General features: G+C 45.6%; 1 protein-coding gene across 3 annotated transcripts in view; it reads left to right on the top strand.

Moving 5' to 3' along the window:
• MRPS27 (mitochondrial ribosomal protein S27) overlaps nucleotides 1-18,871 on the top strand; it is a 58,096-nt gene extending 39,225 nt beyond the window's left edge. For all 3 annotated transcript variants that reach the window (XM_028748067.2, XM_028748065.2, XM_028748066.2), the window contains exons 5-11: nucleotides 2,188-2,302; nucleotides 3,776-3,854; nucleotides 4,876-4,991; nucleotides 5,163-5,265; nucleotides 9,783-9,925; nucleotides 11,902-12,048; nucleotides 18,438-18,871. In XM_028748067.2, coding sequence (XP_028603900.2) covers nucleotides 2,188-2,302; nucleotides 3,776-3,854; nucleotides 4,876-4,991; nucleotides 5,163-5,265; nucleotides 9,783-9,925; nucleotides 11,902-12,048; nucleotides 18,438-18,677 — 943 coding nt within the window. In that variant the 3' untranslated portion in view covers nucleotides 18,678-18,871. The remainder of the gene's footprint in view (nucleotides 1-2,187; nucleotides 2,303-3,775; nucleotides 3,855-4,875; nucleotides 4,992-5,162; nucleotides 5,266-9,782; nucleotides 9,926-11,901; nucleotides 12,049-18,437) is intronic.
• Nucleotides 18,872-21,496: the final 2,625 nt, after the last annotated feature.

Raw genomic sequence — 21,496 nt, 5'->3', positions numbered from 1 at the left:
GGCGGGGGGAGCAAAGACTTTTGCCACCGCCTGCCTTCAGAAGAGGTCCAGGACCTCGTTCCGATGCCCGGCGGCAGGGTGCGAGGTTCCCGCCCCACCGCCCGGCATCGGGGCATCGTTCCGATGCCCGGCGGCGGGGGGAAGAGGTTCCCGCCCCACAGCCCCGCTTCGGAGCAGCGTTCCGAAGCGGGGCGGCTGGGGCAGGTGTTCCCTGGACCTCTTTTGAAGCAAGCGGCTGCGGAGAGAAGCGATCTCCCCGCAGCCGCTTGCTTCAAAAGGGGTCTGGGACCTCTTTTGAAGGAAGCGGCTGCGGAGAGAAGCGATCTCCCCGCAGCCGCTTGCTTCAAAAGGGGTCCGGGACCTCTTTTGAAGGAAGCGGCTGCGGAGAAAAGCGATCTCCCCGCAGCCGCTTGCTTCAAAAGAGGTCCGGGACCTCTTTTGAAGCAAGCGGCTGCGTAGAGAAGCGATCTCCCCGCAGCCGCTTGCTTCAAAAGGGGTCCGGGACCTCTTTTGAAGGAAGCGGCTGCGTAGAGAAGCGATCTCCCCGCAGCCGCTTGCTTCAAAAGGGGTCCGGGACCTCTTTTGAAGCAAGCGGCTGCGTAGAGAAGCGATCTCCCCGCAGCCGCTTGCTTCAAAAGGGGTCCGGGACCTCTTTTGAAGCAAGCGGCTGCGGAGAAAAGCGATCTCCCCGCAGCCGCTTGCTTCAAAAGGGGTCCGGGACCTCTTTTGAAGCAAGCGGCTGCGTAGAAAAGCGATCTCCCCGCAGCCGCTTGCTTCAAAAGGGGTCCGGGACCTCTTTTGAAGGAAGCGGCTGCGGAGAAAAGCGATCTCCCCGCAGCCGCTTGCTTCAAAAGGGGTCCGGGACCTCTTTTGAAGGAAGCGGCTGCGGAGAAAAGCGATCTCCCCGCAGCCGCTTGCTTCAAAAGGGGTCCGGGACCTCTTTTGAAGCAAGCGGCTGCGGAGAAAAGCGATCTCCCCGCAGCCGCTTGCTTCAAAAGGGGTCCGGGACCTCTTTTGAAGCAAGCGGCTGCGGAGAAAAGCGATCTCCCCGCAGCCGCTTGCTTCAAAAGGGGTCCGGGACCTCTTTTGAAAGAAGCGGCTGCGGAGAAAAGCGATCTCCCCGCAGCCGCTTGCTTCAAAAGGGGTCCGGGACCTCTTTTGAAGGAAGCGGCTGCGGAGAAAAGCGATCTCCCCGCAGCCGCTTGCTTCAAAAGAGGTCCGGGACCTCTTTTGAAGCAAGCGGCTGCGTAGAGAAGCGCAGCCGCTTGCTTGAAAAGAGGTCCGGGGGCAGCGGGAAGCGCTTCCCGCTGCCCCCGGACCTCTTTTGAAGCAAGGGGCGGCGGGGAGAAGCGATCTCCCCGCCACCCCTTGCTTCAAAAGAGAAGACCCGCTGTCCCCGGGGCAAGCTTCGTTTTGCGAAGCAAGCACATAGGGAAATTCGTCTTGCGAGGCAACTCGAAAACGAAAAAACCTTTCGTTTTGCGAGTTTTTCGTCTCACGAGGCGTTCGTCTTGCGGGGTACCACTGTAGCACTAAGAGAGAGAGAGAGAGTGTGTGCGTGTGTACACATAGAATGAAATCAACAGGACTCTTCCTCTCCTCCCCCTCATGTGCCCCCTCAACTTATTATGGGTTCCGTCCCCCTCTAGAGCATATTTAGGGGGTGGGTGGCTTGCAGCAAGAGAGAGGAGGGAGAAAGCCAATTATGTGAGTGGACCTTGTTCCATGCACACAACTTGGTTGAATTTCGCACTAGGTCCTTCTGTAGCTGTTTAAAAACAAGATGGAGGTATCTGGCACTGGGCCAAAAAGCTCTCACATGCACCCCTTAACAGAACTGTTTCTGTCATGTGGAAAGGTGGTTCTGCCACTTCCACAAGGGTAGAGGTGAAAATGCATTTTGAAGGCAGTGGTGGTGGTGTTTTTCTATATAATACTGGGTGGAAGAGGATTTTCTCATGTTTCTCCCTTCCTTTTAAACAAACAAGGTTATGCTTAGGTCCTGTTCAATACGTCTGTACTAAACATGGCTAAGTCTGGATCCAGCTCTCTTTATAGATCTACCCCCTGAAACTACAAAGAAAATCCGTGCTTTATACCACTTATGTTTAATTAATTCACATACCATTGTAGGCCAGCATGTGTCTGGGTCTCTTTTAATTCTTTATGTTTTCTCTCATCCCTTAGGTTTCGTCACAGCCCAAATTGCTTTTACTTGAGAGACTGGATCATCCACAGCTGGATCAGGCAATGCCTGAAGTTTGGGGCACAGGATAAAGCTTTGTACACTTTGCAAAATAAGGTGATGCTTTAACAAGACATTTTTTCAAATGTTGTTAAACGTACATAAGTTAGCTACATCTGAAACCTTTCTGTGAATGTGTCTCCCATTCAGAAGACTGCATTCTTTGTTTACGATGAAAGTGTGGAATTTTAGATAAACTTCATGCAATCTCTGCTGTTTCCTTTTCGTAGTGGAGCTGACCAGCCAAATTTAAACAAGTCCCAGCTATTTCCAGGGTGCGGGTGGGGAGTTAAACCCATGCTTATATATATATCTCCTGCTGGAATCAGTGTGACCTGAAAATGTTCTTTATTGTCTGAATTGTACCCACTGCTTATTTTAAAGTTCTGCATTGAATGAATTATTTAATTTATTTGGAGTATAGTATTGTGGAACCTGCTGTGAGCCTTGTAGGCAGCATCAATAAGATGTTTTCTACCCGACTCAGAAATGCTTTGAACAGGAGTGGGCAATAATTGCCTGTAGATAACCATCTTTGCATTCCCAGAAGCACATGATCCTTGCAGCATTTATTGTTTAGCTTTTTGGCTTTTCCTTTTAGCTTAGATTTTAAGTTGGCAGCGGATGATGTCTCCTGCTTTAGTGATGCAGAGACATTCTTATGTCTGTGCACAAAGGAATTAGGTCTTGCTCCTAAGAGGACCAAAAGAATTGTGGGGAAAATTATGCAGGAACCATCCCCTTACAATCTACCGCTTGGCAAGAAACACAGTGAAGTGACAGTCATCCCTGAACAATCTTTGCCTCTGGCATAGAGTATAAAGGGCTCTTCCACACTGCACATCGCTAAATGTATTCCTGTGCAATCTTACTGCAAATTTTAACTATAGGGAATGCTGGAAGAATGCATGCATACAGGTGGCTGCTTGCATGAATGCACAAGTTTCTGACTGCTGTTTCTGTGAAGCGTTTTTAAAACCCTGCTCTTCAGCTTTGAAGGCTCCCAGAGCACCTTCGATGAAATCGATGAAAACAAAGACTTCGTGATTGTGAAAAAAAGCTGTAGCAGCAGTATCATTGCTGCATGTAGAGCTCTGTCTTTCTTTTTGTTGAAGGACTACCTTAAGAGCAGAGACATTGCTGTAAATTGGCAAACGTAGCTTTACTAGGTCCCCCCCACCCCCCACCCCAAAGAACACAGCTCAGAACAATCCATGCTATCAGTTTTGAACATCTGAAGCCTATGAGAGCTCTGGTGGCCCAAGTGGATAGGCAGTAAGGGATGAATGGCCAGCTACATGCAGTTGCAGTTTTCTACTTGCCTGGTTAGTACTGGGCAGTGGTATGTTCCAAAGGACATTCTTCATCCTCCTCCCATTTCAAGCAGTGAAAGACAAGTAACAGTGGGAGATTTACTGGTCCAGGCATCCCCTTGACCTTGCTGTACTGTGTTACACAATCATATCATAGTCCAAAATGAGATGAAATGCTAGAAGTATGACTGTTGTGCTTTCCACTTGTTTTTTGCAGGTTCAGTATGGAATTATCCCAGACTATTTTACCTTCAATATATTGTTGGATTCTTTTATAAAGGATGAGAATTATGAAGGTAAGTAAGCATATGGCAGCTGCTGGTCATCATGATCTTCCCTGTTTCTTCATATTTATATATGGCCCCCTTTGGACCTCTTTCTGTTCATCTGATTTGCTGTGGTTTTAATGGGAGGAGCCAAAAAAAAGTAAAGAACACTGAAATCCACCTTTCTACTGAGTCGGGACATTGATCCTTCCAGCTCAGTATTTTTGACATTAACTGGCACCAGCGTTTCCAGCAAGATTCTTTTCTCAACCCCAGTGCCAATCATGAGCTAGAGATCTTTTGCATGCCTAGTGCATCTTCTACTACTAAGCCTCTGTAGCCCTTCTGCAAGAGAGGAGGTAAAAATTGAGCAGGTCGGGGTGGGTGTGTTATTAATGTAATCAAATCACCCAGTGCAATTCAGCGAGGGTTGACCGAGAGTTCCTTTGTATCAACATTATTTTCCAAAGTTTTTTAGTGGAAAGTGCCATCCTTTCCTTAAGCACTTCTAAAACCACTTAGGAAAAAATTCTAGATGGTACATCATCCAAGAATTTGTGCATTGTTGCTTGTATCGAAATGCTGTGCCCTCCAGCAAACTTAGGGCTTGTTGTCAAGAGACCTTGCCTTAAGCTCATAGCCCCTGAATTCATTTTGCAGTTAGCTTTGTTGACACAGTCTATGAAGTATTCTTTGATTAGGGTGTTTGTGAGTTTAAAGTCCTTATGTGTAAAGTACTGTGCCTCCTGCTTGCGTACCATGACTCTTATCCTCTCTCACTCCCATTTTAATTTTGAGGAAGGTCTCCTGGCACAGAGCGGAACTGTTGCATAGATAAGATACACCAGCTTTGTGACTGCTTCCAGCTGTTTTCCTTATGTGCCTCCTGGTTCTGCAAAGGGCAAAGGTGTTCTTCTGATGCTGCATTTTTTTGCGCATCAAGATTTGGGTGTAAAAGAGGAAAGCACACTCGTGTCTTTTGAAACTAATGTGGGAAGAAGAGTCTTGGCAAACCACTCCCTTAATTTTTAAATGTTTTGTTTATTGTTAGATGCGATGGCTGTGGTCACTGAGATAATGATACAGGAAAGTTTTGACGAAGTTTCTACACAACTTCTCTCACTCTACGTGATGTACAAGTATTTGACAACCAAATCAGAACTTACGGTAAGCTGTGGCTGAGATGGTAAGATACATGAAGGGGTAGGTGCTCCATTCATCTGACTAGCAGCTTCCATTACAGAAGAGTCAATGTGGGCCAGCTTGTATCAGAGAATACATTTTGCATGGTGGTGAAAACCAAGCACCAAATGTGACAGCAATGTTTGCTATTTTCAGTGGGAGGAAGAGAGGAATCTCGGAGCGTCCCTCTTCTTGGCAGGCCTGAAGCAGACCAACACAGTGGGATTCAGTTCCCAGCTGTATGGCTTAGCACTTCTCGGTAAGTTATATAGTGTTTCATTACAAGCACTTTACCGTTCTGCTTTGTTGGTTGATTAAAAGTAGCTGGATTAGTGAGATTCTTTGATTTAAATTCTAATACAGTGGTACCTCAGGCTAAGAACTTAATTCGTTCTGGAGGTCCGTTCTTAACCTGAAACTGTTCTTAACCTGAAGCACCACTTTAGCTAATGGGGCCTCCCGCTGCCACTGCGTGATTTCTGTTCTCCTCCTGAAGCAAAGTTCTTAACCTGAGGTACTATTTCTGGGTTAGCGGAGTCTGTAACCTGAAGCGTATGTAACCTGAAGTGTATGTAACCTGAGGTACCACTGACGGGTTGCCTTTGACGGGTTGCAAAATTAGAACTAAATCAAGTTTTGTGTTTTGGCATGCAGTCCAAATAAATCATAGGTGTGTGAAGTTCAAAAATCAACTAGATGTTGTTGCTGCTGCTTTAAATTCCTGCTGAATGCATGAAAATCCCAGTTGGTTGAATCATAGAACTGTAGAGTCGGAAGGGACCACGATGGGGACCGTCTAGTCCAACCCCCTGGAATGTGGGAATCTTCTGCCCAACGTGGTGCTTGAACTCATGGCACTGAGATTAAGGGTCTTACGCTCTGCCAACTGAGCTTTGTATGTATGAACCCTGCTTCCTGCCAAGTTCTCTCTCTCTCTCTACTCCCACCCATTATCCCTAAGCTGGGGGGCAAGCGGGAATACCTACCTTGGAAAAAGAGTAAAGAGTTACAAGTGATGGATGGCTCACTTCGACACAGAACAGGGCCTACAAGGCTACTGCAAGTGATGTACAGGGTGCCATTTTCTACTGGGTATGCAGCTAGTAAGAACATAAGAAAAGACTAGTCCAGCATCTTGCCTCCCACAGTAGCCAAAAAGATGCCTATGGAAAGCCCACAAGCAGGACCTGAGCATCACTCCCCTTTTCTGATACCAAAGGTTGCTTATTTATTCCTCATGCTCAGCTCAGAGGTTGCTAAAAACAGTCATCAGAAAAATGCACAATTAAACATAACATTAAAATAAAACATCGGATATAGTATTAACAGACAGTGGTATGGCAGAGTAAAGTAATTCTGATTTTGTGCAGAGGCCAGATGAAATAAATGTGTTTTAAGTTGTTACTTGAATAATAGCAACAACAATTTATTATTTATACCCTGCCCATCTGGCTGAGTTTCCCCAGCCACTCTGGGCGGCTCCCAATTGAGTGTTAAAAACAGTACAGCATTAAATATTAAAAACTTCCCTGAACAGGGCTGCCTTCAGATGTCTTTTAAAAATAGGATAGCTGGTTATTTCCTTGACATCTGATAGGAGGGCGTTCCACAGGGCTGGTGCCACTACCGAGAAGGCTCTGCCATGTGTAGCAGCCCCATAGACCATGTCCATTGAGGGAACCATGAGCAAGGCCACCTGGTATGGAGTGTGGGTGAGTGGGTGTTTGTGTAATTATCCTTTGAGTCATGGGTAGTCAAACTAAGGCCCGGGGGCCGGATCCAGCCCAATTGCCTTCTAAATCCGCCCCGCGGACGGTCCAGGAATCAGCCTGTTTTTGCATGAGTAGAATGTGTGCTTTTATTTAAAATGCATCTCTGAGTTATTTGTGGGGCATATGAATTCGTTCTCACCCCCCAAAAAAATATATTCAGGCCTCCCCACAAGGTCTGAGGGACAGTGAACCGGCCCCCTGCTGAAAAAGTTTGCTGACCCCTTCTTTAAGTACAGTGGTACCTCAGGTTACATATGCTTCAGGTTACAGACTCCGCTAACCCAGAAATAGTACCTCGGGTTAAGAACTTTGCTTCAGGATGAGAACAGAAATCGTGCTCCGGCGGTGTGGCGGCAGCAGGAGGCCCCATTAGCTAAAGTGGTGCCTCAGGTTAAGAACAGTTTCAGGTTAAGAACGGACTTCCGGAACGAATTAAGTTCTTAACCCAAGGTACCACTATACTCGAGTCCTTAACTAGGACTAGTTGGGTTGTCTGTTTTTGTTTGTATTATGTATTTTCTGTTTTTTATATTGTGATTTTATGCTGTGAACTGCCCTGAGATCTACGAATGTAGGACGGTATACAACGTCAATATAAAATAGTAGCCCTTGATAGCTGTATCCTCTATTAATTTGTCTAATCCCCTTTTAAAGACATCCAAGTTGGTGGCTATTGCTACATATTGTGACTCTCAGTTGTGCTGTGAAGAAGTCCTTCCTTTTGCAGTTTTCTAACTACAAGCACTATGATCCCTAGCAGTAGATGAAGCTCTAGGCATCATTTGCATCTAAGATGAGTCCTTGTGAGGTTTCGTCTGTATCAGACTAAGACCATTCATTCCTTAAGAAGGGTGGGAGAGCAGAGCACCAGCAGAGGGTTGGTGTGGTGTTTATTTTAAGTTGGGCCAAGCTTGAAGGAGGCAGGACCCAGCTCAGAATGGGACCAGATTTTTTCAGGTTGTGGTGCATTTTGAGTTCACACCTTTAAAAACTTTTTCTACCCCTAAAATAAAGAATAGTTTTCCATAGTTTCCTAATCACCAGAATACCAATAGCAGATATAAGAAGCTGTATATATTGACCTGGAAGGAAAGGGAAGGGTGTCAACTCAAGAGCAACTCTTCATCCTGTCTCTCCACATGATTCCATAAACCCACTGAGACTCCACACCTTTGGGGAGGTGGGATTAATTCTGAGGCCACAGTGTCTGAAGTCCCCTGTTTCAACACCCTTCTTATGTTGTATTATGATTTTATTTCATACCAGGTTAAAAGTCCATGAAAGTTTTGCCCCTCTCCATTCCTAGCTGTTAATGGCATGTTTACCCTTAGGTGCAATACAGTTTTAGTAAAAAAAAAAAAAGTTGGATAGTTGCTCTCTCTCTAAGTTTCACAGCTTGTTAACAAGGATAATAATGCCCGTGACAGATCAGGAGGAGGGCGCTGATTCTGATTTTACCTGACTTTAAGACAAAACTGCAGATGCAGTAGGAACCAAGATGAAAACTGCTGCAAATTGGCAGAACTGTTGGTTTGCTCTTCGCTTGAGCTATTGACAGATAAATGCATTCCTCCTCTCTTTGGTTACTGCAGACGTATGTATGTATGTATGCATATTTAAATATAGCCCAAATAATATGGGAAGGCCTTGCACTTAGCAAATTATTTTACTGTTGTGTGCTAGTGACCCTGCTGACATTGAGATTCAGAAGATCAAAAGCTATTTTCTGCTATGTCACATATTCTGCAGTCTTGCCAGCTCTAATGGGCTAGACCTCTGCAAAGAGTGAAAGATGTCTGTGGGCATAGACTGGCCTGGAGCACCTTAGCAGTTTATATTTAGCCATTGCCCAATGAGCGTTTGTTTGCACACACGTTCCTGTGCTTCTCTGTGGCTTCCCTGTTTGGGGAAGAGAGATGAAGGTGTGTCACAGTGGTTTTCATTGTTAGATGTACCTTTGTGATTAACGTAGACAGTTAAAGGTGATAGAAACTCCAGTAAGAGAAGCAAGGCCACATCTGAAATGTTTAACGTCAATGATTGGGTTTCACCAGAAAGACAACAGCAAGGGGTGGATCCTGCTAATAAATAATTTTTGGTTAGCCATTGCTCAGGTTTTAATCCACACATAGTTTAGGATTACTTGAAGTGTTACAATTTTCATACGCAGAAAAGGTCTTTCAAAATAGAAAAACAGATATGTGCCTGAAGATATCTGTGTAACTTCCTGCGCATGGGAAAACAGTAATATGTGTTGCAGCCCTTGGTGCTATGAGTATACAATAATCAAGGAAACCAAATATTGTCTCTAGGTAATAAAGGACACTAATATGTCATGTGCAAGTTAAGTCTAACACTATCCTCCAACTCTCCTCACTGTACACAAACTAGTGTGAATATTTTGAACATTGTTTGGCTCTTTCCAAGTTCAGGAAACTTACAGATATGATCAAGCAGAGAAGGAGACTAAGGATTCCCACTCCTCTAGCTGAAGCCTCCATCTGAGGTAGTTCTTGAGGTCTACATGACCCTCAGGAGGGGGTTTTGTTGTTTGTTTGGGGGGGGTGATGTGGCAAGAAAGAGACAGGAAGACCCCCTTGTTGCTTTTTTGACTAACTTCTACTCATTTTCCAGGTACAAACAATGACTATTTGAGGCCAAACTGAGGTGGGAATGGAAGCAGAGGTTTAACTCTTTCCTCCCACACCATTGTCCTGACAAAACTCTTCCCTTGGTGCTACGTTAATAGCAAACAAGTGGAGATTTTCATCAGGACCCCAGCAGGGGAGAAAATAATTACGTTTTCTCCTCCAACATGCTGTAGCCCCAGTGAAAACCAAGGCGCTCTGGATCTGCTGTCCAAGTAAAGACATTGACATGATTCACAGTGATGTGTTTAGCATCTCGTCTACTTTGAGTACAGGAAAGATGCTTCTACTTTTAACGGTGCTTTCTACTTTAAATAATGCAGTAACACTCGCAGTGTCTGTTTTAATAATAACAGGAAAAGTGGAGCTGCACAAGGGGCTACGAGCTGTGTACCACAAAATGCCGCTCATGTGGACCCCCGGGTACCTGAACAGAGCCTTACAAGTGATGGAGAGAGTGACGTTGCTTCCTGATGATACAAAGCTCTGCAAGGAAGCTGTAAGTGGAGAACAAAGCAGGGCCTTGTGCATTTTTGAGAAGAGATCCTTACGGGTTTTCAAAGGAGACCAGCAGCCTAGTGGCTACTGCTGTTTGCCCTGATTTGTGTTGCTCAAATTTATGTTGAACTGATTGCATTCAGTGGCATTTTTCTTCACCTCGAGGAGGAACATCCTTTCCAAAAAACTGGAGAGGCATACCTAGAAAGGGCGACTTTTTGCTTTTCAGCTTCTTGCTTCTGCTTCTGACTTGGAGAGGCAAAGTGCCTGGCAGAGTTTTCCTTTTCACCCTCTGCTCCTCATGTAGTGTGGAGGATAAATGGGGTATTCTGGACTCAAGTCAAAACACAGTATATATTATGTAATTATACTGTTGCTAAGCAGTTTACAAATAAATTAAAAAATACTAAACGTATAAACACATCCATAAAACAATTCAATCACAGCATTAAAATAAACAGCCATAGTTGAAATGTACAGTAAAACAACCCTGTTGAAAGAGTTAAAACAGCAAATAAAGCAGGACGTTCAAATCAGGGCATGAGGGGAATGCTTGTCTAAACAGGTTTGTCTTTAGGAGCCCGTGGAATGCCCATGCTGATGGGCCTCTCGTATTTCAGCAAGGAGAGTAAAGTTAATAGAGAAAGATTTCCCCTTCCAACTTCTCTAGAGTTGTATGAAATAATCATTTCTCCTGTTGGCATGCATGGGTGGGGAACCTCTTTCAGTCAGGGCCACATTGCTTTTGGGGCATCCTGCGTGCCAGTGATGATCAAAGCCAGAGGCAAGAGTGGGCAGAGACAGGCATGCAACTCTTATCTTTGTGCAGTAGGAAACATGCCAGCCATAGACACACACAAACCCAGGCAAGCAAGAGGCATTGTCACAGATCAAGGGCACATTCCAGCCAGTGCAACCACTGGAGGGTGTGCAGAAGGGCTGGAGACGAGTATGGACTTGGGAGAGTCCTGGAGAACCACATCCACCGTACTCCTCACATGGCCTCACTGAGTGACCTTGGATGTGGCATTGACACAAAGGGAACAGGAGCTACTAGTGCCTTGCAAGCTTCCTATTCTTCTGCATTTCTGCCTTGTCCAAAATACAGCTTTTGCTCTGCCCCCCAGGTGGCTTCCATTGCAGAATCAGCTCACTCCATCCCACCCAGGCCTGCCTTTCTCTCCTGTCCATTATCAAAGAGAGGGAGCCGATAGATGAATCCACTGAAAATCAAATGAACACAATGAGCTCATGATGCATTTCAGCAAAACAGGAATTGAGATGCCAGCTGACTTTATATAAGTGCACAATAATCTCTTCCAATATACATGTAATAATTGTGGAATATCAGTAAGAGCCTATGTGACCTGTCCAGAGCCAGTCATAAAATCAATAGTAATTCCAGAAAGGCTGGGCTTAGTCAAATAGCTTCTCTCACTAACTTTGGCCACCGTGCAGGCACTTCAAAAGAAAAACAAGACTCGCTTTTAATTTCCCAGGGTTTCATTTCATAGCAATGGTAAAATAATTCACTGCTGACACTATCAAATTATGTTTTTTGTTTGTGCCTTTATGGTTTTAAAGTTTATGCATTCCGTCTACAGTAGACCATCTCAGAGACCCTGGGCCATTTTTCTGCAGTAGGACCTGGACAAAAAAAATGTGCAGCCTTAATAGGACAGGAAAGTCTTGAATTTGAAAAATAGTGAATTAGAGTATTGTCTGCTTGGCCTTCTGTTTATGACCTTCTAGCACTGTTGCTCTTGTGTGATCAAATTTGATCCATAAAGGTTAGGAATGCCCCTCCTTTTTTAAACTAATAGGTGGTATTCTCAGGAATTTTAACAAGAATCCAGAAGCTGCATAAAAAGGCCCACAGGAGCAGTATATTGACCACCCCTGTAATTTAGGCAACAGTGATGCCCTTCAGTTTTTCTAAACAGCACTTATTATCTTTTTCTCATTTCTGTTGCAAAGATTGATGTTCTGGCAGCCACTTTGCAGCCCATCCCTGTGACAGAAGTTTCCCCGGAGGACACCAAGGACTCAGAAGAAACACCGAAGGAAGCGAAATTGGAAGAAGCAGAGATGTCACGACTGCCTGAGTACTTGAACCGATTTGGGGTATGCAGCGTCTCAGCTTTCCCTCTTTCCAGCTGGTTTTAATTAGCATGATTGTCTGTAGCAAAAAAGAAAAGAGTGCACCTTTCTTCTTCTTTATTCTGTGACACTAAGGCTCCATTGGTGTCCCACCAGGAATGCTATTGGGGCTTTTGGATGCTGACATTGAATTCATAGAGTTATATAACTGTCAAGTTAGAGGGGACCACCAGGGTCATCTAGTCCACCCCCCACCCCCGCCATGCAGGAATCTTTCACCCAACATGGGGCTCAAACCCATGACCCAGAAATTAAGAGTCTCATGTTCTACCAACTGAGCTATCTTCTTACTGCTTCAAACTGGGAATTGCCTTTCTAAAAAGTGTCCCTTGTCTGCTGTCTGGCTGCAGGGATGTTATTTCTGCATTTCATACATCAGACTTGGTAAGCCAAACTCCTGCTAACTAAAATGGAGTGTCACTCCTGATGAGTTGCTTGGTCTTGCACTATCTCTGGCATCTATGGACACAGTTTAGATGCATTCCCCTCTTTGGGTCAATGCAGTTTAATAGGTCTTTCCCCCTTATGCAGCCTGCTAATGACTGTAAGAAAATGGTCGCAATTTTGGTCCTGTGTTTAGTTCTAAGAAGGTCCACTAAATGAGTAAATGAGATGGTTTGCCTGGGGTTTTTGTTTCGTTTTGAGGCCCAGCCTTTTCCTGCATTCCCTTTCCCTCATTGTGGTTTTTGCATGATTTATCACCCTGTCACTGGGGAAAGCACCCTTTTATAGAAATGGCACAGAGAGTGTTCTACAGATTTATACCTACAGTGTTGTTCTAAGAATCTGTTCCTTGGTGAGATGTTTGTGTCTTGGCAAGTTTGCTGAATGAAATGTGCAGCTCAATCCGGCATATGTTTCCTCGAAAGTAAACCCCACAGATTTCCATAGGACTTGCCACATAGAGACTGAGCTAAGAATCAGGAAATTTCTGCCAGTTCAAATCTTGTCCCTGCCATGAACTCACATGGGGAAATTTGTTTTCTCTCAGCCTCAGTTCCATGCTCCCTCCATCTGCAACCCTTACAGAGATGTTGTGAGGATTACAGCTAGATATAGTAGTACTACAGACTACAGATTACAGCTATAGTGCATGTGAAGAGAGCTTGAAGACTGGAATGTATTATACAGATGTTAAGCCTTTTTATTGGGTGTGCATAGGAATGTAGGCTTCGTTTCTTTCTGAAATGAATCAGGGAGGGACGCTTGCAAGAAAGTTCTCTGATTATATCGTAGAGGAGGTAAAAAGAAAAGCCTTTTATTAGTGAACCTGTAAGAGACCTGGTGGACTGGTTAGTGTAGGCCAACAGTAGATGATAAGGAAGCTTTCCCCCAGGATAAAACGTGAGAACAGGGATGGGGAGCCTGTGGTCCTCTTACGTTTTGAACTATATTATATACATTACCCCTTGCCATTGGCCATGCTGACTAGGACTGATGGGAGTTGGAGTCCCACAGCATCTGGAGAGGCCACACGTTTCCTACCCCTGGATTAAAGCTATATAGTTAGCATTGTATTTTGTGTCTTTTGAGTTCTGCACCGTTTTGCCCAAGTAATCCTTTTTTCAGCTTTGCAAATGCATTGCCAGCCTACGGAAATGTGATAGTCCGCCCACCCCTATGCCTCTGTCACAACACAAGCAAGCAGTAGGTTTGATAACATGCATGCTTGGAAGGAATTGTAGCTTCCAGTGACTCAGTACGCAGCTGATTTTTATGATCCACCTCTAATTAGTCTATGAACAGCTTCTACCAGGCCGGAAACACTTGAAGCTGAAAGGGCAGGAGGAGGGTTTGCAGGATCATTCCATGCCCCTTCCCTGAAATTTCATCTTTCGTTAAAGGTAAAAATAAGTTTCTGTTCCTCTTACTTGTTGAGATTAATGAAAAATGTGGATGCCACATTCTTCCCAATGGCACAGTAAGTAGCTGCCTTGCATTATTTCTATGCTAAGGAGTGCAGGGCATAAGGATAACTGTCAGGCTATAGACTAAACTTAATGTTTAATATTTATAAAGTTAAAATGCATTTTGTTAATGCTTTATATAGTTGCATAACTTTTTCATCTATTTTGCTACTGGTGTTTGGGCTCTGGGTCTTCTGCACTGATCCGTTCTCCTGCAGACATGCCCTTCTAGGCCCCCTCATGGCAGAATGGTCTGGCTCTCTGTCTGGGAAGATTGCTGAAAGCCATGTCTCTCACACTCTGCCCACAAAGCCCAAGGAATAGCAGCAGAAATAGCACAATTTAAAAAATGAGACTCAGATAGCAGTTGAGCAAGGTTTAATGGTATGTTTGTTCAGCAAGATGCCCAGCGTGATGGCTCAGTTCCTTTCCGAACAGGGTCACTTTTCTAAACAGGATATAATTTCCACTAAACTAAATACAGGTCTTCTTCTGTCTTCTTCTTCTAAATCTGCATTATATTATTTGTGCAAGGGTACAGTCCCCTGCTATTGGCGACTGAGATGTGCAAATGCTTTTATGTCAGGAGAGTGAAAGGCTCAAGAAGATTACTAATGGAGGACTAATGGAAATTACTTCGAAGAAAATAAATCTGGCGGTTGGTTTATGCAGCCTCAGCCCTGCAGCCAGAGACGAGCTGGAAGTGATCATCCCATGCCGGCCTCTCATCCTCAAATAGACCAATATGTTGTTTTTAAATTTTATTTTAAATAAAATTGTAGCTGCACTGGCCAATTCCATTGCAGTCCCCAACAGCTCCCCTTGCCATTTCAGTGAACCAGCACAGCCTATCTCAGAAGCAGTCCACCTATTGGCTTGGAGTAAATTCCTGTCCTACCTATGGCAATATCCCATGGTTTTACGGCTTAGACTTATTGCCGCCACCATTCTTCCTACCTTATTTACCACTTCCTTCAAGGCAGATGGTACCTTCCCCTCCTCCAATGAAGCATTCTTCTTTGGCGATCACTCGTAGCCAAGTAAGATTGTCTTCCATAAACACAGTTTTAACAGTGAGTCCTTAAGTGACTGTGGAGGCCAGTTCTGAACCCACATGTCCTTCCACAGTGGGGACACAGGTTTCCGGGCGGGAGTTGATCACAGTGAGGGTTTGCCAACTGTGCCTTCCTCTTAACACATTTCTCCCTTTCATCCTGAGTTTGAGCGTCTTAATTGCCCCCTGAACCCAACCAGCCAATTCCCTTCAGCTAGTTCAAAAGAAACCTAGATGGACAGGGGTCAAGGGGGAACATCAGTGCTGTAGACACACCTCCATTGTACTATGGCATCCTGATGCCTCTGGATCTCAGTGATTTTGTCCTCAAACTTTCCTGGAAGTTTGTTACAGCAGATTGCTTAGGGTGTGGATAACAGAAGTACACAACAGCATTCCTGATTCTTCAGAACTGCATCTGCTTTCACTTTACTAAGCGTTTTTAATCAAAAGTCCTAGAAACTCTGCTGTTTTGCTTTCTTTTTTTAAAAAATATCAAGTCATACAAAGCAAGGCAGAACGTAGCTAGATCAAGACACATCAAAGAAGCATTTCGGTTAAACGTGTTGCAGATTTTGTATGAGAAATCAGGTTGGCAAAAACGGAACTCCACAGTGCCATCTGGTGTCACAGTATTAGAATGCATAAACAACACATATAAAGTCCTATGGCAGAGTTATACACAGGTGGCTTCCAGCCAGCCCACCTAAAACTTGTTTCAGTTGCCATTATGTATCATTTCTATAGAACCTGCCAGCATACGAGCTGGATTTTCCATATTCCAATGATACTGCTCTGAAACACTCCAATATGGTGCAGTTCTCTTGTGAGTCTGGCCAACTCTGTGCATTTCTTTATCTTTGGATTTGCTCGACTGAATCCATACATAGTCTGTTGCTTCAGCAAATAGTTTGGTGAAGGTCAGTGGTCCAGAACATGACAAAATTGCTCTTTCCCCATGGGAGCTGCCCGATGATGTTTCCTTGGGTGGGAGGCCAAAGCAGTGATTGCATAACAGACAGTTCTGCATTGCAGCGGCTACAAAGCTTTAGCTCTCTTCTGTGTCCAGGCCCCATGCTGGAGGGTGGTTGTGAGTAAACATGGAGATGGAAATTGCATGGCTTATGGAAATTATAGGCTACATGAACTAAGGATGGGGGGAGTGGAGAAGCCCAGGAGGTCTTTGAAACAGCCTGTGTGGTAACTCTTGTTGACAGCAGGAATTGCAGTCTAGCGATACTCTCCTTAGTAGAACTGCCCTGTGGTTTGACAGGTTTTCCTCTTATGTGTTGCGCATGAATCTCACAAGGGTGGGATAGCAGGATAGGATTCAGTTAACTAGTCTCGTTAGCAGATGCCCACACAAGGACTTCTACTATTGTAATGGGGCTCCCCCCCCCCCCCATTTCCTGGCTCAGGAGGGGAAACCCCCAGGGAAACTCCCCAGGCCAGCATGCCACATGGCGGAGAAGGGATTGTTTGATCTGCCAAGCTGAAAAGCACACACTAACAGAGGGATTGCCATAGCGCTACCTTGAATTCCTTCCTCAGGCTAGAACTGGGGAGACCAGGTTCAAGTCTCTACTTTGCCATGTTGTTCACTGATTAACCTTTGCTCAGTCACTATCTGTCAGCCTAAAGAGGATAAACTGGAAACGGGGGAAGATTGAGCAATTTCCTAACGCTCTGGGTCTTCAGCTTCCATCGGGCCCTGACATTTGGCTATGCTGCCTCCCCCCCCCCCAAAAAAAAAAAAAAAGATTTTATTAAAGCTTGGGGGGGAAATGATATACAAAAGTTAATATCAAAGGCTCAGTATCTTTTTAGAATACCAAAGATAAACTTATCTAAAAAAAACACAAGCCAAAAAAAGGAAAAGGAAGAAGAAAAAGAGAGGAAGGGGAAAGGGAAAAGAGGAAAGGGAGAAAAAAGGAAAACTTCCAATTCTTCATCTGCCATACACACACACACACACACACACACACACACACACACACACAAAACATTCACTCCGCAGTAACAGCCATGCTGGCATGAGTTGATGAGAGTTGTGAGTTCAGCATCTGGAGAGCTACAGATTCTGCAGCCCTGATTGATGCCATCCTGAATTCCTTTATGTGATAACAAATAAATAAATGAGTCCTGCTCACTGTGCATCTTATTTCACCTCATTAATAGTCAGTCTTAGCTAACCTGTATCTCTTTAAATTATGGGTATCTTCTCGTTTTGGTACAAAGGCACATCCGAGGATAATATTATTCCTGGTGAGTGACCAAGGATTTTTGTTGTTGTTGTTTAAAGCGTGGCTGTTTAGAAGCTTCCAGCTGTCCTATTGCATCCTTCCTGGCTAGGGCTGCTCTCTTCCCATTCATTTTTCTGGAGGCTTCTCCATTAGGGCAATTAATTTGCCTTTTGTCTGGGGAACATCAAGCTGTCCAGTAAAACTTCCATAACCACAAATGGCCCCGCATCTCAAAGCACTTAAGTGAATTAATATTTTTTTACGATGCATCGGGGCGTGTCATGAGAAGCACTACACCACAGATAGAAGTGGAACTCTGCTGTGATATACTGCCCAGCTGCCTGGCCGAATCCTGCCTGCCTGCAATGGAGTACCCCCACATGCAGCCCACCCTGGTGCACCCACACAAGCAGAATCAGAGCAAAGTAAAGTAAAGTAAAGGGGCTGCATCCAGTGAGCTGAGCCTGAAATCACACGAGCCATTAAAAAGGGGGCCATAGAGGAATGTATGCTGGGCAGTTGCACAGGGGCTCATGGGATCTATTTAGTATGCCATTAGGACAAGCCTATTTAAATGATTCCCATCTGTTGAGCGGCAGGTTAGCCAAAGCGACTCAGGGCGAGTCCTTGGATCAGCAATGGGGGTGGGAGCCATAGGATGTTTAGATTGCCGGCTGGCCATTCATCATTTGTTAGCATAACGAGTCTTTATTAATGATGTTTCTCAGTCATCATGCAAGTTCAGCTATCCCAGCACTTAGCAGAATTAAAGATTGATTCTTTTTTTGTTTCTGCTTTGTTATTGCTAAATCATAAAAATCTAGTCTATAAATTATTTCTGCCCCTTGCTTGTTCCATCACCCCACCTTTTTTTTCTTCTCTCTTTCTTTTGGGGATGGAGGGAAGGAATGGAGAAGTGCTCCTTTATTGTGGCTGCCACGTTTTTCCAGGGCAAAACGCAAGTCAGCTGCACAGTGCCGATTTGTAGAATTTCACATTCCAGTTCCGGGGAAAGAGGAGGGGGAAAAGGATTACTCAGGCCGGGCAAGTGGATTGTTGATGTATTGCGACTGGTTGATTAGCGGTTTTCTTTCTTTCTTCTTTCTTTTCCTTTCTTTTCTCCCCACCCCCCCACCCCTGCTATGACAGGAGCTGAATTCTAAGCTGCAGTCGCTTGGCAAGGTGGAATCTGCAAGCTTGTTGACACTGACCACCCAGCTTGTGGAGGAAAAGCAGCCAGCATTTGAAGTGGAAGACATTGCAAAACACAAGGAGAAGCTGAAGGAGTGGGAGCAGGAGCGGACGCTGCTGACTGAAAGGGAGAGAGAGTTGAGGGAAAAGGCCAGGCAGGAGCTGGAAGCCCAGAATGCAGCAAAAGCATCTCTTTAACGCAGAAGATTGGCTTGTGATGCGGCCTTGACTGTATGCAGATGAAACCTTTCCAGATTCATCTTGCAGCAAAAGTGCTTCTTCCCCACCCCCTTAAAAACCACTGTAATTATGATTGTTTCTCTGAAGGTCTCAGTTTTGCTTGTTATGAGTTATGTCTACCTGTCGTCTAATAAAGTGATTCATTTCTAAAACAGGCTGGGTGAGATAGTACATTCCAAACGCTCTGGCCACAGTCAGTATCTGCTGTTTAAAAAAGGATACCAACAGGAGTTCAAAATGTTGTCTGCTTGCTTTGTTCAAGGGATCACAAGCAGTAACCAGGTGAGTTAAGATCTGGAGTCTTCTTTGGAGGCAGCACACGTAAAACCACCTTGTATCAGGTCAGACCATCTCAGACGGATTGCAGCATCCCAGGGTTTCAGGCAAGGGTCTTTCTAGCCCTGCTATTAGGCATCTAGGGCACTGGAAGCTGTCACCATGTGTTGAGCTGCTCTCTCCTCCATGCCCTGTCAATACAGCAGCAGGAGGCTAGATCAGCTGGTAAAGGACCCTGTCCAGAGGGTATTCCACAAGATGCGGGCTGTGATAGAAGAGGTTTTGTTTCTTCCAGAAGTTGACCTAGCCTACCTATAACTTGGAATCTGCACCAGGGCCTCACCTGTAGAAAGTTCATTCAGGAGGAGCCATTGCCCCAGGGGTATTAGGACACAGGCCTTTTAGCAGCCTTTTTGGTGGTGACTCCACAGGTATGTAATCTCTCTCCAGCCTTTTAGATGCAGGGTGAAAACCCACCATTTTTCGTTGGGTTTTTAGAAGCTTTTCACAGGCATTTATAGCACCACTACTTGAGAGTTACTATTGGGGCTAAATGTACCTATAATCCCAGTGAGCAAGATGGATTGATACTCTTTCACAGCTCTACGGCTTGGACAAACAAAAATGTCCAGATTATGTGCATACAGAGTGAATGTTCTTGCAGTTCATTTTCTCTCTTTGCTGTTGGCTGTTTGCCCCTTGCTGTGGCTGTGCTTTCCAACCCACATAGCAGTCTATGTGCACGACTGTAAACGTGGTAATTAGGCCTGTCAGGATATATCAGGCCCTATTCTCAGTGCACAAGATCAGCTTCGTTGCCCCATGGTTCCTGTGTGTTAATGGACCTTTGTGGGATGGAGCTACTCTGGAGTGGCAAACCTGTAAGATAAACCTGAACTTTTGGGACTCTGGAACCTTTATACTTATTTTGCAGGCTGCATCATATTAAAAAGGTAAAGGTACCCCTGCCCGTACGGGCCAGTCTTGACAGACTCTAGGGTTGTGCGCCCATCTCACTTAAGAGGCCGGGGGCCAGCGCTGTCTGGAGACACTTCCGGGTCACGTGGCCAGCGTGACAAGCTGCATCTGGCGAGCCAGCGCAGCACACGGAAATGCCGTTTACCTTCCCGCTAGAAAGCGGTCCCTATTTATCTACTTGCACCCGGGGTGCTTTCAAACTGCTAGGTTGGCAGGCGCTGGGACCGAGCAACGGGAGCGCACCCCGCCGCGGGGATTCGAACCGCCGACCTTTCGATCGGCAAGCCCTAGGCGCTGAGACTTTTACCTACAGCGCCACCCGCGTCCCGCATCATATTAATAACTACTATTAAAGATAGCAGCTTTGGGGTGAAGCCTGTCTGCTAAAGCTTCGACTCTTCTTCATATCTTCAGTCTTACAGTATTTGTAGTGTTCCACCTCCTAAAGAAGACTATATTTAGCCTTCTTGGGTGTTTCCTTGTTCAGAACACAGCCAAATAAGCTTATAGTCTCTCTCCCAAACCTTCCATGAGCCCCCCTGCTCATCTGAGACTCCCTTGAAACCTTTTCCTTTCTACTCACATACTTGCCATATATTTCCTGCCTGGGTCAACTGTTAAGCCAGGCTTACTACAGAGTGGGGCTTCCACCACTTTGGCCCTGGGACACTGAAAGCTCCTTGATGTGGAAAGAGAAATCATCTAGCTGCATGGATGCTTCTCATTTGGGAGATAACATGCTGAGTGAGGACATCTGATCTGTACGTATGGTGTTTCCTGCAGCTGCCTCCAGTTGTTCCAGATCCCTTGAGGATGACCATTGTATAATTCACACTGGCGTGCAATATTCACAGTACAATTAAGTTTCTGGGGGAAATAGAACCTGCAATTTTTCAACAAAATGTACACATTTTTTGCATCCATCTGTCTCGGGAGGAGTGCACCTTTGGGGGTAAAGTCAAACTGTTGGAAGGTTGCAGTGCCTGCTGTGGCTGTAGAGACTGAAATGAGAAGAGACATGTATTGCTGCAGCTGGGGCAGATGAAGGTATCTGGTTGTGCTGCTGCAGATGCACCACAACGTTTCTTCTTTCTGCGCTCCTTTCAGCGGTCATTCCTCCTCTGGTCACTGATATGGATACACAACCTGTCTGTCTCTAGGCACTGCAGTCATCTAATGTACGCATAAGGATGATCATAGGCGCCGACTCCATGGGGCCTGAGGGGGCCTGAGCCCCCTCAAAAATTTTATTGGGGGGGCTCTGCCCCCCCAATAATTTAAGAAAATTATTAGTTATATTCAGCGGCGCCCAGCAGAGCAGCCCTCTCGGCCACGGCAGCCCGGCTCTCTCAGCCCCCGGGGGCCGCCCTCCTCCCTCGCGCACCTGCCCGGGGAGGCGGCGCCCCCAGGAGAGGCGGCGGCAGCAGCAGCCGCGCGCGGCCCGGGCTCCCCTCGCTGGCCGCGGGAGCCAAGGCGAGCGACGAGGGCAGCCGAGGAAAGGAGCGTGCGGCCCCGTCCCGCCC

This window comes from Podarcis muralis, chromosome 11 (assembly GCF_964188315.1).
Source record: "Podarcis muralis chromosome 11, rPodMur119.hap1.1, whole genome shotgun sequence".
Classification (NCBI taxonomy): Eukaryota; Metazoa; Chordata; class Lepidosauria; order Squamata; family Lacertidae; genus Podarcis; species Podarcis muralis.
Note: the sequence above shows the minus strand (reverse complement) of the source record. Positions and strands in the feature narration are given on the sequence as shown.